General features: G+C 46.5%; 1 protein-coding gene and 1 long non-coding RNA gene across 2 annotated transcripts in view; one reads left to right on the top strand and one right to left on the bottom strand.

Annotated features, from left to right (window-relative positions):
- The window catches only part of LOC134337800 (rootletin-like), a 130,922-nt gene that overhangs the window by 88,380 nt on the left and 22,036 nt on the right, over positions 1–20,506 (bottom strand). Inside the window, exons 4-9 of the mRNA XM_063033052.1 lie at positions 12,079–12,270; positions 10,787–10,870; positions 7,179–7,279; positions 6,142–6,307; positions 3,846–3,952; positions 3,018–3,245 (exon numbers count right to left, since the gene is read on the bottom strand). Of these exons, the coding sequence (XP_062889122.1) occupies positions 3,018–3,245; positions 3,846–3,952; positions 6,142–6,307; positions 7,179–7,279; positions 10,787–10,870; positions 12,079–12,270 (878 nt within the window). The remainder of the gene's footprint in view (positions 1–3,017; positions 3,246–3,845; positions 3,953–6,141; positions 6,308–7,178; positions 7,280–10,786; positions 10,871–12,078; positions 12,271–20,506) is intronic.
- Positions 284–3,815, top strand: LOC134337801 (uncharacterized). Its single transcript, XR_010016070.1, has 3 exons — positions 284–366; positions 2,264–2,327; positions 3,688–3,815. It is a non-coding gene; the product is annotated as an uncharacterized LOC134337801 (long non-coding RNA).

Below are 20,506 nucleotides of genomic sequence, written 5' to 3'. Positions count from 1 at the left end.
CTAACCGCTACTACGCTACCACGCCACCCCAGGAACTGAATGTGTGGCGGTGATCACAATTAGTAGTTGATAAACTCCCTGGCACTTAGCATCAGCAAACAAAGACGAATGTCTTCCCTTCCAACCCGAGGCTCCCTCAGCTCAGACGTGGCAAACGTGTGATTACCCTCATCAGAGAGGAACAGGGTTTGAGTGCCATCTGCTGGCGGAAACAGCAACTGCAGCACCAACAGACCAAACCTGACAACATTAAAACGTCACACATCAAAGTTGCTGGTGAACGCAGCAGGCCAGGCAGCATCTCTAGGAAGAGGTACAGTCGACGTTTCAGGCCGAGACCCTTCGTCAGGACTAACTGAAGGAAGAGTGAGTAAGGGATTTGAAAGCTGGAGGGGGAGGGGGAGATCCAAAATGATAGGAGAAGACAGGAAGGGGAGGGATGGAGCCAAGAGCTGGACAGGTGATTGGCAAAAGGGATATGAGAAGATCATGGGACAGGAGGTCCGGGAAGAAAGACAAGGTGGGGGGGGGGAACCCAGAGGATGGGCAAGGGGTGTATTCAGAGGGACAGAGGGAGAAAAAGGAGAGTGAGAGGAAGAATGTGTGTATAAAAATAAGTAACAGATGGGGTACGAGGGGGAGGTGGGGCCTAGCGGAAGTTAGAGAAGTCGAGCTGGAAATTCAAGCAACACACATCAAAGTTGCTGGTGAACGCAGCAGGCCAGGCAGCATCTCTAGGAAGAGGGGCAGCTCTTGGCTCCATCCCTCCCCCTCCTGTCTTCTCCTATCATTTTGGATCTCCCCCTCCCCCTCCAACTTTCAAATCCCTTACTCACTCTTCCTTCAGTTAGTCCTGACGAAGGGTCTCGGCCTGAAACGTCGACTGTACCTCTTCCTAGAGATGCTGCCTGGCCTGCTGCGTTCACCAGCAACTTTGATGTGTGTTGCTTGAATTTCCAGCATCTGCAGAATTCCTGTTGTTAACATTAAAATGTCTCTGAGCTAAAAAAAATTAAAAGATGCAGCTTTAAGATGAGTGGTGAAAGATTTAACAGAGACTTGAGGGGCAACTTCTCACAAAATCATTCAGAGTCTTCTGCAACCAGAAGCCCTGGATGGACCACGAGATCCGCAATCTGCTGAGGGCCAGATCAGTGGCGCTCAGGTTTGGTGACCAAGTAGGATCCAAGAGGTTCAGGTACAATCTCCGGAAATCCACCTCACGTGCACACTGGCAATTCTAGACTTGAGTCACTGGAAGATGCTCGGCAGCTGTGGCAGGGCTCGAGTGCAATCGCCTCCTACAAAGTGAAGCCAAGCGATGTAGGTGACAACAAGGCTTTGCTCCCCCGATGAGCTCAATTTATGCTCGCTTTGACCCTCAAAACACGGAGGCACCTTCATGGACCCCCACAGCCCCTGATCTCAGTTTCTGAGGCCAATGTGAGAGTATCCTTCAAGAGGATGAACCCAAAGAAAGCATCAGGCCCAGACTGGCCACCTGGCCAAGGACTAAAGACCTTTCTCCCCAGGTAAGTTATAGAGTCATAAAGCAATACACAAGGATAGAGGCCCTTGGCAACCACAGTGTCCACGGCAACCACAGTGCCCACTCAGCCAGTCCCAATATCCTGTGTTAGGCTTATATCCCATTATGCCCTGCCATGACCCTCACCAAGTGCTTCTTAAATGAAACCATTGTACCAGTTCCAGCCACTTCCTAGGCAGCTCATCCCATATACTTACCACCCCACTGCATGAAAAATCACCCCTCAGGCCCCTCTCGTCCTACATTATGCCCCCATAGTCTTGGCTGCCACTACCCTGGGGGAAATGCTAACAATCCACCGTATTTATCTCACCCATAATTATTAACATTTCCAACGTTGTAAATTGTCCCATGGACAGGCTAGGGCTAAAGCCGGGATTTGTGCCTTTCTGGTGAACGTTGTGTCTCTCGTGCACCTGTGAGGCCGCTGCGAGTACGTTTTTCCAGTGCACGTGCACTTATGTGCACGACAATGAACTTGACTTTGAGCCCCACACCCCACGGTCCATCTAACCTTCTCCCTCGATCGTGTCTGTACCTGACACCCTCGTAAGATGTGGGCACGCCACGTTAGCGGCAGAAGCATGGCAACACTTGTGGGCTGCTCCCAGCACGTTCTCAGTCTTTGATGTAAACGACGTATTTCGCTGTATGTTTCGATAGACACGTGACAAATACACCTAATCTTTATCTTTATCTTTGTGTTTTCGGCAGGGAGGGCCAGGTGATTCCCAGGAGGAGGTTTCCTGGTGCCAGGGACTCATTGTTGGAGGGAATGGTGTGTTTTTTTTGTTTGTCTGTTTATCTGTTTTGTTTATTTAAAGATACAGTCCTGCAGCCCCTGATTTAATCCAAGCCCAGTCACAGGACAACTTACAACGACCAATTAAACTACCAATCAGGAACAAGAGAAAATCTGCAAATGCTGGAAATCCAAGCAACACACACAAAATGCTGGAGGAACTCAGGAGGCCAGGCAGCATCTGTGGAAAACTCTTTTTCTCCAGTCCTGCTGAAAGGTCTCGGCCCGAAACGTCGACTGTGTTTTTTTTTCCCCACAGACGGCTGCCTGGCCTGCTGAGTTCCTCCAGCATTTTGTGTGTGTTGCTCAAACTGCCAGCCAGCTCGTCTCTGGACTGTGGGAGGAAACCGGAGCACCCGGAGGAAACCCACGCGGTCACGGGGAGAACGTACAAACTCCTTACAGACAGCAGCGGGAATTGAAGCTGCACTGTGAAGCATTGTGCTAACCACGATGCTGTGTGTGTTTGCCTCCTGAGCTTCAGAGATGAGCCCTGAACTTGACGTTGTGTCCATCGCTCGTACTTCCCACTACTTAATCCCAGAGCGTTTTGAAGGATGTTGGGCTCTGACCGGTTTGCATGCGCAGGTACACCTGGCATTCTGTAGGGTGCGCTGGGCACTCGCGGCTTTGTGCCAGCCCCCCCACGCACGCGCGCGCACCCACCTGGCGTTCTGCTCAGCCTTCTCCTGGTCGCACTTGGCCTGTAGCTGCATCATCTCCCGCACCTTGTCGCGCAGCTGCTCCTCCAGCTGTGCCAGCTGGGCCGAACGCTTCTCCAGCGCAGCCGCCGCACCGCTCTCCGACAGCCGGAGGTGGCCGCTCAGGTTCAGGCACGAGGCGTGGATCGTGCGCGAGGATCTTGCCAGGTCGTTCCGCAGCTCGGACAGGTCCCTGGGGAGGTTACCGAGGGTGTGAGTTCAGTCCCTTCCCCACCCACACTCACAGGCACGGTAAACCCTGAGAAAGGCCACGATTCACTTTAAATTAAATGCTGTTAAACATTCCCACTCCAACACTTCCCACCCTTGCCAAACTCTCGGCCTTTTGAACTACGATCACGCTGTTTTGAGATACCCCAACATGCTCCCCACTACACTTTAAATTAAATGCTTCTTACACACACATACACACTCCACCGCCCACCATCCTCTCAGCTATTTGGACAATGATCGGGCGTTTGTTAAATACGAGGCTAACAACCCCCTCCAGTCACCCAACGAACGACACGCTCACAGGTGAGCACTCTACTGCTGGCTGCCAAGGTTACCGTCGTATTTAACTAAGGAAGGAGTCACATTAAAGCCCCACCACCTCCCCCTTTCCTATCCCACAGGCAACTACAGGAGTCCGTGCATGGCAATTGGGAAGGAGAATCCACACTAGCCAGCGCAGGAGTCTCTGTGGAATACATCAGGAAGAGAAGGGCCCATCAGCGGTAAATTCGCGGCTAGGCTGCCCGCCGGCCTACGTGCTCTATAAACTGTGTCTCACCGTTCACTGGCTGATTTTATCTCACAGAAGTGACGTCTGAAACTCACGACTTGTCTCCAGAGTGTCAGCAGGCGATTGTGTTCGTTACTGAAGTACATATTAAAGGACTGTGGACAACGAAAAACACAGAATAAATAAAACACTGAGTCCTGATTTAACAATCCAGTTTAGCACCAAAATAAAAACGCAAGGGCTGAGTGCACGACACAGCTGGGGGAGTGCATCAAAGACCGAGGACGTATAGGGTGCATTAATGAGTGGTACATTGTAGGGTGTACCAGAGGGTGATGCTCTGAGGGACGTGAGCTAGATTCAGTCAGGGATACAGGATATGTAAGAGAATGTCAGTCAGGCAGCGTTAAAAACGGAAAATACAGTTAGCTAGTATTTATGTAGCACCTTTTATGCTAGAACTTTCTAAAACATTTTGCAGTTATCGCCTTTGACTGTTCTAGCATGGCAAAGATGAGAGCTAATTTGCATAAAACAAATGTGGCAACGATTCAGATAGTTACCAATACTGGTTGAGACGAATGAGGTCTTCACTGCTTTCGAAATATTGCCACGATACTTTTCAGATTAAGTGCCCTCTGTTATAAAGCTTCATCCTAAATGCAGCACAGTCACAGTGCAGCACTTCTTCAGAAAGCAGTGAACTTCAGATTTTAGATGTTCGTATGGAGTTTCCTGTGTTAAACACTGCTCCCAGTGAGTCTTTCTGTAACCCACCGTACCACTTCATCTTCTCTGAAACCCAATGCACCCAATGAGTTCCCTCTGTAACTCACCATGCACAGTGGATCTCCTCGGTAACACCCTGCCCCAGCGTGCGTCCTCTATAAACCACCCTTCTGGGTGAATTTAGCCTATCGTAACACTGCGGCTCCTCTGAATCGCCTCCGCCACTCTCTGTCCCCAGTGCATCTTTTTGCAACCCAGTTTCCAGAGAGTCTTCTATCCGACCAGTTCCCAATGAGTCTCCCTTGTAAATGTTTCTCACAGTAAATCCGCTCTGTGACAAATTCACTGGGATTGATGTCCCGGCGAACCCCCTCTCTCAGCAAGTTCCAGAGAGTGTCCTCAACTCTAGCGAGTGGTTCTGCGGTTCCCTCCGTGTCCTACCAACCCAAGTGAGTGTCCTCTGTAGCCACTGTTCCCAGCGCCTCCTCCATAATCCAATGTTGACAGTGTTTTCCCTGTTCCCAATGTCTCCCCGGCAACCGATTCCTCCTCAGCTGATGTGACCCCGCTGAATGTCACCAGAGACTCCAGCAAGTTTCTACAGATGGTATTCTGATAGGTTTCATCACTGCCTGGTTCAGAGGCTTCAGTGCATAAGATCGGAAAAAAGTTGCAGAGTGTCGTAGACTTAGCTAATGCCTTCATATGGGCATTAGCTTTCCCACCACCGAGGATGCTGAAGTCGGTGCCTCAGAAAGATGGCATCCTTCATTAAGGACTCTCACCATAAGACCATAAGACATAGGAGCAGAATTAGGCCATTTGGCCCCTCGAGTCTGCTCTGTCATTTAATCCTGGCTAATCCTTTTTCATCCCCGGCCTTCTCCCCGTAACCCTTGACGCCATGGCCAATCAAGAACCTATCAATCTCTGCCATAAGTACACCCAGCGCCCTGGCCTCCACAGCTGCCTGTGGTAACAAATTCCACAAATTCACCACCCTCTGGCTAAAGAAATTTCTCTGCATCTCTGTTTTAAATGAACACCCCTCTATCCTGAGGCTGTGCACTCTTGTCCTGGACTCCCACACCATGGGAAACATCCTTTCCACGTCACATCTACTCTGTCTAGGCCTTCCAACATTCGAAAGGTTTCAAAGAGATCCCCCCACCCCATCCTTCTAAATTCCAGCCGGTACAGACCCAGAGCTGTCAAACATTCCCTTTCATTCCCATCCGGGACATTCCCTCTTCTCTTTACCACCACCGAGGAGGAAGCACGGGAGACTGAGGATGCACCCCCTGTGTTTTGGGAACAGCTTCTTCCCTGCTGCCATCAGATTTCTGAATGATGCATGAAGCTATGAACACAACCTCACTATCCCTCACTTGCATTATTTTGTTTTTGTAACTTACAGCAATTTTTATGGCTTACTGCAAGACAACAAATTTCGCAAAATATGTCGCCGGTAATGAAGTTGATTGAGACTCTGGTCTCCGTAAGCCCGTACATTTCCCCAAGTGTACCCGTCTCTCCCTGAGTCTGGCTGAGTGATGTGGAGATGGTTGCAATGTGGTTAACAGCATGAATTTCACAGAACCAAGGTCCACAGTACCTCCTCCTCCTGCCTCCACTCCACCTCCTTCTGCTCAAGCTCCTCCCGAGCCTTTGTCCAGTCAGAGGTCAGTTTGCGAATGTCCTCACTCAGGGCCAGGTTGGCGGAGTTGGCCTGGTCCAACTGTTCTCGGAGCATGGAGTTCACGTGGGTGAGGCTGGCACCTCTGAAACCAGAGGCAACAAAGACATTACAGCAGGTTAGCAGCACCTTGCCATTTCCTTGACCGAGCTGCTTGTACAAGGAACGGGCCAGCGGAATCTGCCACGCACTGGGACAGAATTGGTCAAGGCGTTGAGAAGCCGAGCCTAGATGGATCATCTTTACAGAACTTCCCAGTATCTGGCAATACACACAGAGGGAGTAGCTGGAATTTTGAGAATGTCTTCGGAGATCACTGGGACTGTGGGGATTTTTCAAAGGGATCCTGTGTTAGGGAATAGTTTTTCAGAAAACTGATGAAATCTCCAGTGGCTCCGGGATTGGGGGTAGTTTTATAGGTGGCCCATGATGGTGCTGGGACACTTGAGGAGATGGGTGCAGGAATCTGCAGCAACAAGCAATTTGCTGAAGGAACTCAGCAGGTCGAGCAGCATCCAAGGGAGGGAAAAGAACTGTTGATGTTTCGGGTCGAAACCCCCTATCCAGTCCTGGCGCAGAGATATTTAAGGGGTCTCCTGTTGGCGGTTACTGGTTTTAGGGGCCCGTTCATAGGTGGAGGAACCTTATTGTGGGAAGCAAGTGGGGTGAGTTAGAGTCATGGAGATATACCGCACAGAAACAGGCCCTTCAGCCCAGCATGTCGATGCTGGCCGTCAGTATCTGTTTGGTACCTGAACAACATCTTGCTCCACACCAGGGGAAAACCTTCCTTTTAGTAGCCCCTCAGCTCCCACTGGTGAGGTGCGGATTAGGGGAGGAGGAGGAGGACGACTTCCCCTGGATGCGGCACACACCGAAATCATAAATCGGTTGATCTTTAGGGTCGGGTGCTCCCTTGGGCACAGCAGGTTGAAGAGTGCGACATCCATACTTGCCTCTGCTGCTCCTCTTCCAGTCGGATGAGGGCATTCTCCAGCTCGTTGCTCTGCTCCTCTTCAGAATGCGGCATCGGTATTTCCGTCACTTCCAGGCGGCTCTGGGAAGGAAGCACCACAGCTCTCCATCATTACCCGCCTGTTGAGGTGAGGTCCAGTCCTGTCACTGGACCGTGGCTATGTTCCATTGTCCTCTACACCTTCAGCAAAGTTACTGACCAGTCACACCTAACTCTGACTTTACCAGCACCCTCCCGCTCCACACCTTTAAGATCACTGAGTCCCACCATCCGACAAGTGCCAGGAGACCTGGGGGCATCTCAGAAAGAGCTCCAGTGTTGACCAGTAATTCTCTCATTCCATTGCTCAGTCGCACCAGACACAAGATCAGTTCCCCATAAAAGGGACAGAGATCCAACATTCCAGTTCTTAGGCAGGTATACGCCCTCATCACTAGGATGTCTAATTTTTCTTTCTTTTTAAATCTTTTTATTATTATTATCCAAAATCAACACGAGTACATCGAAGTGAGCAACACTTACAATGTCTCAAGAAAAAAAAACATTATTTTAAAGATTGAAAACATTTTGGTGATTAAAAAACCCTACTAAGCAAGAAAAAGTAGGGGGGGAAACCCATTAGGTGTTTGACCCCGGAGACATGCGTCATACAAAAAGCTTCTAAAGATAAACTTCAAGCCACCAGCAAGAACAAAAAATGTACCAAAAATTTACAATTGGATCGTGGAGGAAATCTATCAATTAACTCAAATGATAATAACGAGCAAATGAACACCATCTTTTCTCAAAATCAAACATAGGTTCAAAGGTTCGACTTCTAATTTTCTCCAAACTGAGACATAGCATCACTTGAGAGAACCATTGTGACAAAGTGGGAGCTGATGTATCCTTCCACTTCAAAAAAATGGCCCTCCTAGCTATCAATGTAACAAATGCAATAACATATTGGTCAGACACAGAGATACCACGTCATATTTTGAGGAATTATTCCAAAAAGCACAGTTAATTTGTTAGGTTGTAAATTAATTTTAAGTGCTTTAGAAATTGTTGAAAAAACTGACTTCCAGAACTGTTCCAGTATAGAACAGGACCAAAACATGTGTGTCACTGTAGCTGTCTCAGTTTTACATCTATCACAAAAACTATCAACATTAGGGAATATTTTAGACAGTCTCTCCTTTGTCAAATGGTAACCATGTAAAATTTTAAATTGAATCAGTGGATGACTAGCACAGATCGAAGAAGAGTTAACCAGCTTCAGCTAATTTTTATAATACAAGTATCTTTTTTAATTTGAAAGAGAAATTATATATTATTCACTTTGGTAGAAGGAATAAAGGGTAGTCTATTTTCAAAACGGGGAGAATATTCAAAAGTCAGAAGGTGCCACAGACAGCTCTGGAGGCCAAGTCATTGGCTATATTTAAAAGCAGAGGTTGATAGGTGCTTGATTAGTAAGGGCGTTAAAGGGTACGGAGGGAAGGGAGGAGATGGGATTGAGAGGGATAACAAACCAGTCATGGTTGAATGTTGGACCAGACTCGATGGGCCAAATAGCCTAACTCTCTTGTATACTTTTGCTCACCATATACTTCCGGGGTGGGGTGGCCTTCATCAACCGTGCGATTGAGTTTAACAGCCGAGAGGTAACGTTGCAGCTATTTAGGACCCTGGTCAGACCCCACTTAGAGTACTGTGCTCAGTTCTGGTCACCTCACTACAGGAAGGACGTGGAAACCATAGAAAGTGTGCAGAGGAGATTTACAAGGATGTTGCCTGGATTGGGGAGCATGCCTTATGAGAATAGGTTGAGTGAACTCAGCCTTTTCTCCTTGGAGTGACGGAGGATGAGAGGTGACCTGATAGAGGTGTATAAGATGATGAGAGACATTGACAGACATCCCACCTCTCCTGGAAATTCCAGGAGCCTCCTGCATATTGATAGTGGCTCCCTGATGCTTGCAAGTTATATACAATATCCCTGAAATCAATGTTTTTTGAGAGTGAGCGAGAGCGTGAGAGAGAGCAAGAGAGAGGGATAGAGCGCGCGCATCATGGCAGAGTGTTCCAAAAAATGAAAATATAAAAGGTACATCACCCCAGACTACCCTAAAGTGTACCCCTGCCTAATAGGGGTCAAAAATAACGACAGTGTTGCTCGCTGCACTGTTTGCAACAGTGACTTTTCTATTGCCCATGGTGGGTTAAGACTGCAAATGACATGTTGAGGTGAGTTTAACAGGTGTCATTTGTTCATTAGCATAGCTTACGTTATTTAAACTAGCTGGCTAGCTGCTAAGGAGCTACTCTATTGCAGACATCCCATCTCTCCCGGAAGTCTCCCACAAATTGATGGTGCTACCTCCCTGAAGTGAGTTTTTGCAGGGTGGGATGTCTGCATTGATCATGTGGACAGTCAGATGCTTCTTCCCGGGGCTGAAATGGCTAACATGAGAGAGCACAGTTTTAAGGTGCTTGGAATTAGGTACAGAGGAGATGTCAGGGGTAAGTTTTTTTACACAGAGAGTGGTGAGGTCGTGGAATGGGCAGCCGGTGACAGCGGTGGAGGTGGAAATGATAGGGTCTTTTAAGAGACTCCTGGATAGGTACATGGTGCTTAGAAAAATAGAGGACTATGGGTAACCCTTGGTAATTTCTAAAGTAAGTACATGTTCGGCACAGCATTGTGGGGTGAAGGGCCTGTATTGTGCTGTAGGTTTTCTATGTTTCTATATCTTCATGCTCTCAGCTTTTCCCAATGAGTTTCACAGCCAATTAAATGTTGTGTTTTTTTTAAAGTGGAGGAATTCTTGTATTATGGAAAACACAACAGTCATTTTGAAGGGAGACATGGTAGTGTAGTGGTTAGCACAACGCTTTACAGTACCAGCAAACCTGGGTTCAATTCTCGACGCTGCCTGTAAAGGGTTTGTATGTTCTCCCCATAACCGTGTGGGTTTCCTCTGGGTGCTCCAGTTTCCTCCCACATTCCAAAGACCTACCGGTTGGTAGGCTAATTTTCCATCGCAAATTGTCCCACCATTAGGCTAGATTTAAAAACTGGGGGATTGCTATGTGGCGTGGCTCGAAAGGCCGGAAGGTATGTCAATAAATTAAATAAATCCAGTAAGTTTCCAGAACCAGAAATGAGAGCATCTTTAACACCTCGATTAAGAAACAAATATTATCAAGAAAACTGAGGAAAGTTTCTTTGTTCTTCAAATTAATTCCATTATGGTCATTCTAAGGTGGCAGTGGGACTTGGTGTAACATTACTTTGGAAAAACAGCATAGATTGTGCATAAAAAAAACATTCCATCTTCATGGAGAAGCAATGAAAGTCAAATGTTTTTTTTATAAAACGGAAGCAGGATAGACAGGGTACAGAGTAATGGAGACAATTTCAATGTCAATGGATCCCATCACTATGGTAACCACCCAGCTGCTTTAAATAGGCCCAATTCATGTTGACAATGATTTGAAATTATAGATGAAGTCTGGAGCCCGTGCGTGTTATCAGGGAACAATTATTAGACAGCAAGGTGAAGAGGAACAGATGGCCCTCTGGTGACTCACGGCTGCACCTACCGACAGACGGTGCTGTTCCAGCTCTGTGGCCTTCTCAAGCAGCTGCTGCTCCACGTCGCCACATTTCTTCTTGTACTGAAGGACCTGCCAGTTAAAGCAACAGTCAGAGACCAGTACAGCCCACAACGTGTCCTCGGCCCCAATTGTCGCAACTCTCCAAGCATTGCTGCATTCCACAATGCACAGCGCAGTCCCAGACAGCACTGCAGCCAACCCCACCCTTCACGCTCATTTGGACAGGATGGAGATGACAGGTTTCAATCGGCAAATCTAAGCCCATCCATCCTGAAGGACCGTGCAATCACGCCCATCACTCCTTCCTAAAGCCTCCAGAGACTTCTGCTTTCATAACGTGCAGGTCCACTTATCATAGACGATAGACAATAGGTGCAGGAGTAGGCCATTCGGCCCTTCGAGCCAGCACTGCCATTCACTGTGATCATGGCTGATCATCCACAATCAGTATCCAGTTCCTGCCCTATCCCCATAACCTTTGATTCCGCTATCTTTAAGAGCTCTATCCATCTCTTTTTTGAAAGCATCCAGAGACTTGGCCTCCACAGCCCTCTGGGGCAGAGCATTCCATATATCCACCACTCGCTGGGTGAAAAAGTTTTTCCTCAAATCCGTTCTAAATGGCCTACCCCTAATTCTTAAACTGTGGCCTCTGGTTCAGGAACTCACCCATCAGCGGGAACATGTTTCCTGCCTCCAGCGTGTCCAATCCCTTAATAATCTTATATGTTTCAATTATCATACGAAGAATATCCTATCATTTTAAGGTTGCCCTCCACCGGAAATTGTTCACTGTCTTGTTGCCCTTTCCAAGTCTTAAAACTCATATCTTTCATCAAAATTATACTCATGTCAAATCATTGAAAATTATATCCTGTGTCGTCCCCTGCAGTTATCTCCAGGATTAGATAAACAAACAGTTAGGTGGATATATAATTAGATAAATTGATAGATTATATGTTGAGATAGACAATACATAGATTTTGATAAGTATATGGATAAGCGATCAGAACAGATGGATGATTGGGGATTAATTAGATCAGTAATTAGATAAATATAGTAATAATAAATTAGAAATAGTTAGATATGGACAGATGAATGGATATAGGTAATTAGATAGATAATCGATTAGATACGTCATTAGAAATATGGATGAAGGTAAGTAGACGATATAGACTGCAGATGGATGTGGATGATGAGATAGACACATAGACTGAACAAAGTAACCACTTCCGGGCAGTCAGATATATAAACCTGCCAAGTGCACCGTTTGTTACCTTGGACTGAAGTTTCTGGACGAGTTGGGCCTGTCGCTGTTGGCCTTCCTGGTAGGCCTGAAGCTTGCGTTTATAGGAAGCCTGCTCCTCCTCCAGCCGCCGACGCAGCTCAACGTTCTGCTGTGACAGGCTTTTGCTCTCCAGACACTCGCGCTCCCGGTCTCCGGTCTCCAGCCGCAGGGCCTGCTCCAGCTGCCGAGACGTGGATGAAGTCAAAGTGGATCAAGAGAATCCGGGCCAGCTCCAGCTCCCCGCGGACAGAACTAGAAACGATGTTGCTTCTGGGTCTGTCCCATTCCTTGCGTCTGGAACAAATTGGGCCCTTCAGGCTGCCATTTGGAGCTAACCTGCTTGGGGAACTAGGTCTGGAGGGGATACAGTCCACACACCCACAAAGACTCAATTCAGACATCTCTTGTACCCCCTTGTCCCTCCAGCAGTCCCTTTATCAATTGACTCGCTGAGGGAATGACATGAGGGGAGGTGATGAGAGGGAGCCAAATAACAAAGAGTTAACGATGTGTAGATATGTCTCTTGTAATGGAGAAAATGCCACATTCCACAAGAGGGGCCTCGGCTTCAATGTTCCTATCATTCATTCGATGGGTTACTTGTTTCATGGATGTCTGTGAAGAGTACGAATTTCAGGTTGTGTACTGTATACATTCTCTGATATCAAAATGAACCTTTGGGATTTATTGTTTTTAAAAGGATAGAAAGGTTAGTAACCAGTCAGAAAAGAATGAATGTGGAGGAACCAAGCAACCTGTAACCGATCGGTGCTCCACAGCTTGTAGAGTGTGGTGGGAGCTGCTGTGGGAAGAGGAAGGCAGCACAGAGCTGCCACCTCTCCAGTTTCTGCCGGCCATTGTTGCACCGTTGATGAGTTACCAAAGGGTAGAAATCCTCTTTTATTGCCCGAGCCAGTGAGAGATCAGCTCACTGACAGCACCCGTTTCAAAGCAGCTCTCTGTTATCACAACCTGGCAATGATGTGATTGCTCCTACAGGCCCACATCCCTTCCAACACGTGGTAATGTTTAGAACGTAAGACATCTTCTAACCTCCTGAATCCTGCTTATTTCAGGTGTAACATTCTGCATTTCCCCCTCTACAACTTCAGTCCTGTCAAAACCACAATTCCATTACGAAAATAGAGAACTTTCATCATTTAGTCATGTGCGCCATTAATTCTGTTGTTTTTCTTTACCTTTTCCAAAGGTGGATTATTCCCCTATCACAGTAATACAATATTACAGAACATCATGATACATATTACTTACAATCTCAAATTGTAATACAGTCATCATTGTCCAAAACGCACTCAAGTCCCTGAGGTGCCCACCGGTCCCAGAAACCCCCTACTGTAGCCGTAGATACCGCGGGTTCCTTCTCCAGGGACACCCGGGCACGGATGTATCCTTGGAAGGGGGCAGGCAATCAGCTGGCAGAACCCCCGACTGCCCACTTCCCAGACCCACGAATGGCCATCTCAGCCATGCCCAGGAGTAAGCTGGCCAGGTCGTACCCCATGACCAACAACTGCCCCACCAGCACCAGGCCATGCATCTTGTCGGAGTACTATGACAAATTTATATCGATTTTCATCCTCTGGTTCCTCTGCCACCAATTGTTCTGCTGAAGATACTTTTAGCCACAGGGTTCAATGCCAATGAGGTGGCACACAGCTGCACCTGACCTAACTGGCCGTTCTCCACAGGTAAGTCCACATAATGAGTGTTGGCAGGATGTTTAACACCTTGTTTGAGCTTCAAACTCCTTATCCCTTCCATCCCTCCTTATGACTAGGGTTTGAACCCTAGAACTCCCTTACACCCCACACCACGAGGGCACCTTCACCAGGCAGATGGCATTGGTTCTTCACAATGGCTTACCACCAGTGGTAATTACTAACGGGCAAGAAATGCCAGCCTTACTAGTGGCACCCACATCTGTAAATGCTTGATCAAGCAAAAGGAGTTGGCATTATCCGTGGTATATTTTGTCTCTGATTCTACCTCACCCCCCATCAACATCGGAACTCCCAATATCACTTCACCACCCCAGGACAAACTAAATTCTCACTGCCATAATCACAGGCTCTACAGTATGGAAAATTCCACCAGCCACTCCTTTTCTAGCTCTGACTGCCAGTTCCTTAACACCTCCGTCATCACCAGCTTCCCGTAACATTTTCTAATAGCCAGAATTCTAAGACTTTGTTGACCATTCTATCCACAGTCTTGCCCGTCCTATGTCCGCAACCTTCTCCAAGCCCACAAGCTGGTGTTTGACTTCCATCGGGCCAGCTCTGGTTTCTTTTTTCTTCTTCCACTCTGACTGAAGATTTGTCTCTGGTATCCAAGTCCTTAGACCTCTTGCTCCTCTTTCAAGCCTTCAGAAATCCCATCACATGAACTGTTCCTTCAGTCACTTCCTCCATCTCTTCCCACAGTAATCAGAATCTATTTCAGCCTCGGAGTTCAGGTGTCTTACTTTATAAGAAAGACTTCTAATCTTATCTTTCCCAAGCCTTCTTTACCCTGCATCTACGCCAAGACCCTCCAGCATTGGCCAATTGTTAGTGAATAGGACTGAACAATTCAGTCTCCCCTCGATAACAAGATATTGAGGCAATTGTGACCTGCTACCAACTAAAAAGATGATACTGTTAGCTCCCAACCAAGACAGAGAGTACAGGTAAATAACTGAGCACTTGTCAAAACTTAAGACATATGAATCAATATAATTCAATAAAGATGGTTATAGTGATCAGGCTCACAAACACGGTCAACTTTCTCTCCAGTCACTCCCACCAGGATATGGAAATGTGGAGTCAAGCTCCCGTAACTGCCAATCTAACAACAGAACTTCTTCTGGAAGGACCACAGTGGTTTATGAAGGCATCCCATCACTTCTTTTTCAGTAAACACGAAGTACTCTGCAGATGCTGGGGTCAAAGCCCTCTTCAGTCCTGATGAAGGGTTCCGGCCCGAAACATTGACTGATCATTTCCACGGATGCTGCCCAACCTGCTGAGTTCCTCCAACGTGTTGTGAGTGTTACTTCTTTTTCAGCATCTCCTTCTCAGGAGAAGGGAGGGGGATTAAAGGAATTGCCAAAATTGTCAACTGGCTGGTGATGTCCTCATCTCATGAAAGAGTTTTAAAGAAGCACCATCTGAACTGGAATTTTAAAATTTTACACAAAAATCACCAGATTTGAACTGTCAGCAAGTGTTACAGTAAGTTCATGAGCAGAAGGGTTAGGGTAGGGTGGTTACAACGTCGACTGCTCTGGTTCAGAACTGCCCTCTCTCCTTCGGACTTTCCACTGGGATCCAATCCCAAAGAATGAGACGGTAATGATTCTACATGAAATGGTTCCTACAACCATAAGTCACAGAAATCACAAGTCAAATGAAGATAACCACAAAGAGCATTCAAAAAATTGAAAAGCATCTGGGAAGGCTGAGGAATTATCTGAAACATCCTCTGAAAGAGACGCCATGATTTCCATTAAAGTGAATTGGAACAGAGCTTGTATAAGACAAGCATCAAAGGGGAATTAAAATGGGATGCTAACTGATGACATATTAGAGGCATATGCTCTCTTCTCGCTGCAGCCATCGGGATTGAAGTACAGGAGCCTTAGGACCTACACCACATGTTCAGGAACAGTTATTACCACTCGACCATCAGACTCTTGTGGGTAACTTCACTCACCCCAACACTGAACTGCTTCTACAACATATGGACTCACGTACAAGGCCTCTACAACTCAAGTTCTCGATATTTATTTATTTAGTTATTATTATCTTGTTTTCCTTTTTGTATTTGCACAATTTTTTTATCTTTTGCACATTGGTTGTTTCACAAACATGAGAAGATCTACAGGTGCTTGAAATCCGAGCAACACACACAAATTGCTGGAGGGACTCAGCAGGCCAGGCAGCATCAATGGGAAAGAGTAAACAGTTGACGTTTCAGGCAGAGACCCTTCATCAGGACTCACTAGTTGTTTGTCTGTCTTTGTGTGTAGTTTTTCATTGTGTTTCATTGTATATACTGTGAATGTCCACAAGAAAATGAATCTGAGGGTTGTCTATGAATACATACACTGTAGGTACTTTGCTTTGAATACTACAATATTAAAGAACAAGTCAAAAAATGAAATTGGACAGTGCAGACAGCTACCATGACTGTTAAAGTGATTTTTGGGTTTAGCACATTTACATTTAGCAAATGACTTTGGCTACCAGTCCTCACATCCGAATATGTACTGTGGATTTATTTTGGAGTACAGCTCTGAACAATCGGATCCTAAAAGCTGTGAATCCCAGTCCAGACAATGCTGATTAAAATTCATTTGGATGCAAATCGGGAGGTGTAAAGTTTTTGTGTATAGTTTCAAAGAAAGCATTGTAGATACATTGTAAATATGGAATTGTCCTTTGATGTTTGGCACATAAAATATCGAGCCCCATGTTGGGCCAGACAGACCTTTCGACTGAAAGCGTTTTCATATGATGCCCGCTATACCTTGTTGTGTCAAATAAAGAAGTTGCTTCATATCTACTAGTACCTTTCTGCAGTGACTTCATTCATGCAACAATGACCATATTTGCTGTAACATTCTATAATTCTCCTTGGGGATTTATTCCTGAAGCCAGGAAAACAATCTAGTACCATGGATAGCATTGGAGGTGTATTCCACTGTGCAGTGTCTCTCGCGGGAACACACTGCACCCATTCAAGATGTGTCACTCCCTCCACACCTTCAGCCTCACTGCCCCAATGAGTGAATGAGCCTGCTCAGTGCTCCCAGCTCTGTTGCTGCAGCATTGCAGGAGGATGGTGGGGTACGAAGGCACCTGGAAATGACCCCTTCCCACAGACACCTCCAGTCCCGCAGCAACTGGCAAACCTTTTTGCATCTCTGCCACTGATCTCCCAATTGCTCATTCATATACGTGGGCTTGTACATCAGCCAGACGTTCATAACCTGGGCAGGGTATTTAGATGGAGTAATAGGTAAGTTTCTGCAGCATATAAGCTCAGATAAGGGTGGAGGTGAGTAATCTTACAGTCTTAGAGTTGGCAGAGTATCTGATCCAGACAATTGTCACACAGAGAGAGTAAGAGTTTGTGGCTAAAGCACAGAAATTGAAAATAATAGCATCAGTTTACCCCTCATATTATACTGAACGTTAATCAAAAAATGTTTAGAAAGAGAGGACAGGTCTAGAGGTGGTGCTGAGGTACAGCATGTCACCCATGGTAACTGGTGCTGTGTTTTTGGATGACGTCATAAGACAAAAGAGACCACACGCGGATAAGTCGAGTAAACAAGGGTAACAGATGGGACGTTCAAGGATAAACAGGGGATGAATACAATGCAAAATTAGCCTTTGAAAACTGAAATGATTGCCAGGGGTTGATCACTGCCTGAAATAAAAACACTTTCAAGCCAGGCTTCAGAGGGAAAGAGTACTTAATGAGAAAAAAAGAGCAATGTAAAATAATTAAGAGTTAGTTTGTACTCCATTACATGCTGACTATGTTACATATTTGAATGGTTGCAGTCTTCCTCTCTGGGCAGGGAAGGCTAAATCTAGAGGAGACAGATTTAAAGTGAGAGGGAAAAGATTTAAAGGGGACCCGCTTTTCCCACACAGAGGGTGTTGGGTGGATGGCTGCCTCGGGAAACTGTGGAGGTGGGTACAATAATGACATGTGAATAGGTTCGTGGATAAAAAATGCTTAAAGGGATGTGGGTGGAACATGGGTAAATGGGGCTATCTTGGGTTGGCATGGATGGATTAGGCTGAAGGACCTATTTCTGCACTACACAACTCTACGACTACCCCTATTAGTCATATCATTCTATTACACCTTCATTATCAATAGACACTCCCGAATTTCAGATGTGCTCCCACACTAAGCGTGCTTATTCCATTTTTTAATGGATTCCCACCCCATGATAGAAAGAGTCAGCGGCCACACCAGACTTTATGTGTGCTCACTGCCCTGGTACAATGACTCACGCCCTAAATACAAAACAAACCTCTGCTGTTCCTGACGTGCTCCTGCCGACAAAAATAATCCCCCTTTATCTTTGCAGCCGTAAACTGAGGTTTCCATGGTAACATCCAGGATGGCATTCTCCATTTCAGTCCCAAAGAAGCCAATTACCTGCCCACTTAAGTCTCCTTTTCACATGTAGCCGTGGGACCGATGAATGTTCGGCAGCTGCCTGGGGGAGGTCTGCAGGATTCGGGCATATTCTGTGGTTACGGCATGGCTCTCTCGCGTTCAAAATACTCATCTCCATGGTAACAGCTTGGGAAGTCAGCCATGCGTTGCTGCCCCTGATCCTGGCTGTAAGTAACTTAACGCTCTCAACTCCCCAGCTGCAATCTGCTGCCCCAAAAGCCTTGGATCTTCCCTACTGGACAATAACGTGCAATTGCAGGAGATCGAAGAATCCCTGTCACTTGTTCCTGTAGGCGATGCTTATGTTGGGCGTCATCCAAACTGCCACTCGTCGTCACCTGGGTCTTATTTTCCCAGGCTATTCCATCCATTTTCCATAATCAAGACTGCAAGTTTTAAATTCCTGGGACTTAGCATATCGGGTGACCTGTCCTGAGTCTAGTACATAGACGCAGTCTCAGAAAAAACACACCAGCATCTTTTCTTTCATGGAGGTTAAGGAGATTTGAGATGAAGACACGTAGTCCTCTTTTATTGTCATTTAGTAATGCATGCATTAAGAAATGATACATTATTTCCTCCGGTGTGATATCACAAAACACAGGACAGACCAAGACTGAAAAAACTGACAAAACCACATAATTATAACATATAGTTACAAACAGTGCAACAATACCATACTTGATGAAGAAGTCCATGAGCACAGTAAAGTTCAAAGTTTCTCAAATGTCCCACATCTCACGCAGACAGGAGAAGGAAGAAAAACTCTTCCTACCATGCCCAACCACAGTCCGACTCTGAGTCATCAGGAAACTTCGAGCTCTGGTCAGCTCTCCGACACCGAGTACCGAGCACCATCTCTGTCCGAGCGATTCGACCTCCTTCTCGGTCGCCAAGAGCAGGCAAGGCTGGGGATTTTGAGGCCTACCCTCCGAAAGATTCCCGACCACACAGCAACGACAGCAGCGAATGGGCGTTTCAGAAATTTCTCCAGATGTTCCTCTGTGCTTTCACGTCCAACCAGCTTGAAAGGCATCCTGACTGGTTGTATCATGGTTTGATATTCCAATTTCTAAGGTGCAGGAATGCGAGAAAGCCATGCCGTAACAACATAATATGCCTGAATAGTGTAGGCATCACAGGCACGTCCCTCCCCTCATTGAAAGTATGATTATGACGTGCTACCTCAAGAAGGCAGCATTTATCATCCGAGATCCCTATCAGCAGAGCCCTGCTGTCTTCTCAGCTCTGCCACTGGACAGAAGTTGCAGGAGCCTCAAATCCCGTACCACCAAGTTCAGAAGCAGCCCGTTCCCTTCAACCATTTGGTTCTTAAACCAACTTACACAACCACTAATTCAAAGCCCTCTGACCACGCTAACCACTTTGCACTGCAACGGACTTTGATTTTTCTAATTGTTTTATTTCTGGTATAATTTGGAAAATGTTATGTTTAACTCACAATTTTCTCATGAACGCTGTGTCTCTAATGCGATGTGCTCGTGATGCTGCTGCAAATTAGGTCTTTCATTGCACGTACTCGCACTCGTGCAAATGACAATAAACTCGTGCCGTTGTCCGTCCCTCAGTCACAATGTACTTGTGCCCGAGGGGAACAGCCTGGCTGCCTGCCTGCCTCCAGACTTCTGAAGTCTGGACAATAAAATGCGATTTTTACATAGAAATTGACTAGTTGTACACAGATATTGATCCAATGGAAACTTCATGTATTTCTGATTCCCATCATTTGCATATTTATGTACCAATCATAATACATACTGCAGGTGCTGAAGTTCAAGGTGTTTTGAACTTTGAACTTCGCACAGGGACACATTCTGTCAAATCCTCATCACATCCAGGGCAGCGATCTGGGAATAAAATGTGCCCACCCTTCCATGGGTTGGTCCAGGACAGCGAAGCCAATGAGCAAACCATCTCTGTGTGACACCAGCCGTTCATCTGCTTTGGGTGCCACGCTGGCCACAGGAGGCACCATTAAACCATCAGCCTTGGGAGATATGGTCGTTCAAAAGCTCTCGGAAAATATCACAGGGGGAGGCATGAAAAAGCCACAAAGAATGAGTGTTTGAGTAATAACAGGGCCCAGGACCTGTATCCTGACCACGCGATGAGCTGGGGTGGCAGTTCTTCCATCAGTACTGAGCATTAGCAGGGAGAGGAGAAGATGGTGGCGCGACGCAGTGTGCACTGGC

The sequence above is a fragment of the Mobula hypostoma genome, chromosome 25, assembly GCF_963921235.1.
Source record: "Mobula hypostoma chromosome 25, sMobHyp1.1, whole genome shotgun sequence".
In the NCBI taxonomy this organism is placed as follows: domain Eukaryota; kingdom Metazoa; phylum Chordata; class Chondrichthyes; order Myliobatiformes; family Myliobatidae; genus Mobula; species Mobula hypostoma.
Note: the sequence above shows the minus strand (reverse complement) of the source record. Positions and strands in the feature narration are given on the sequence as shown.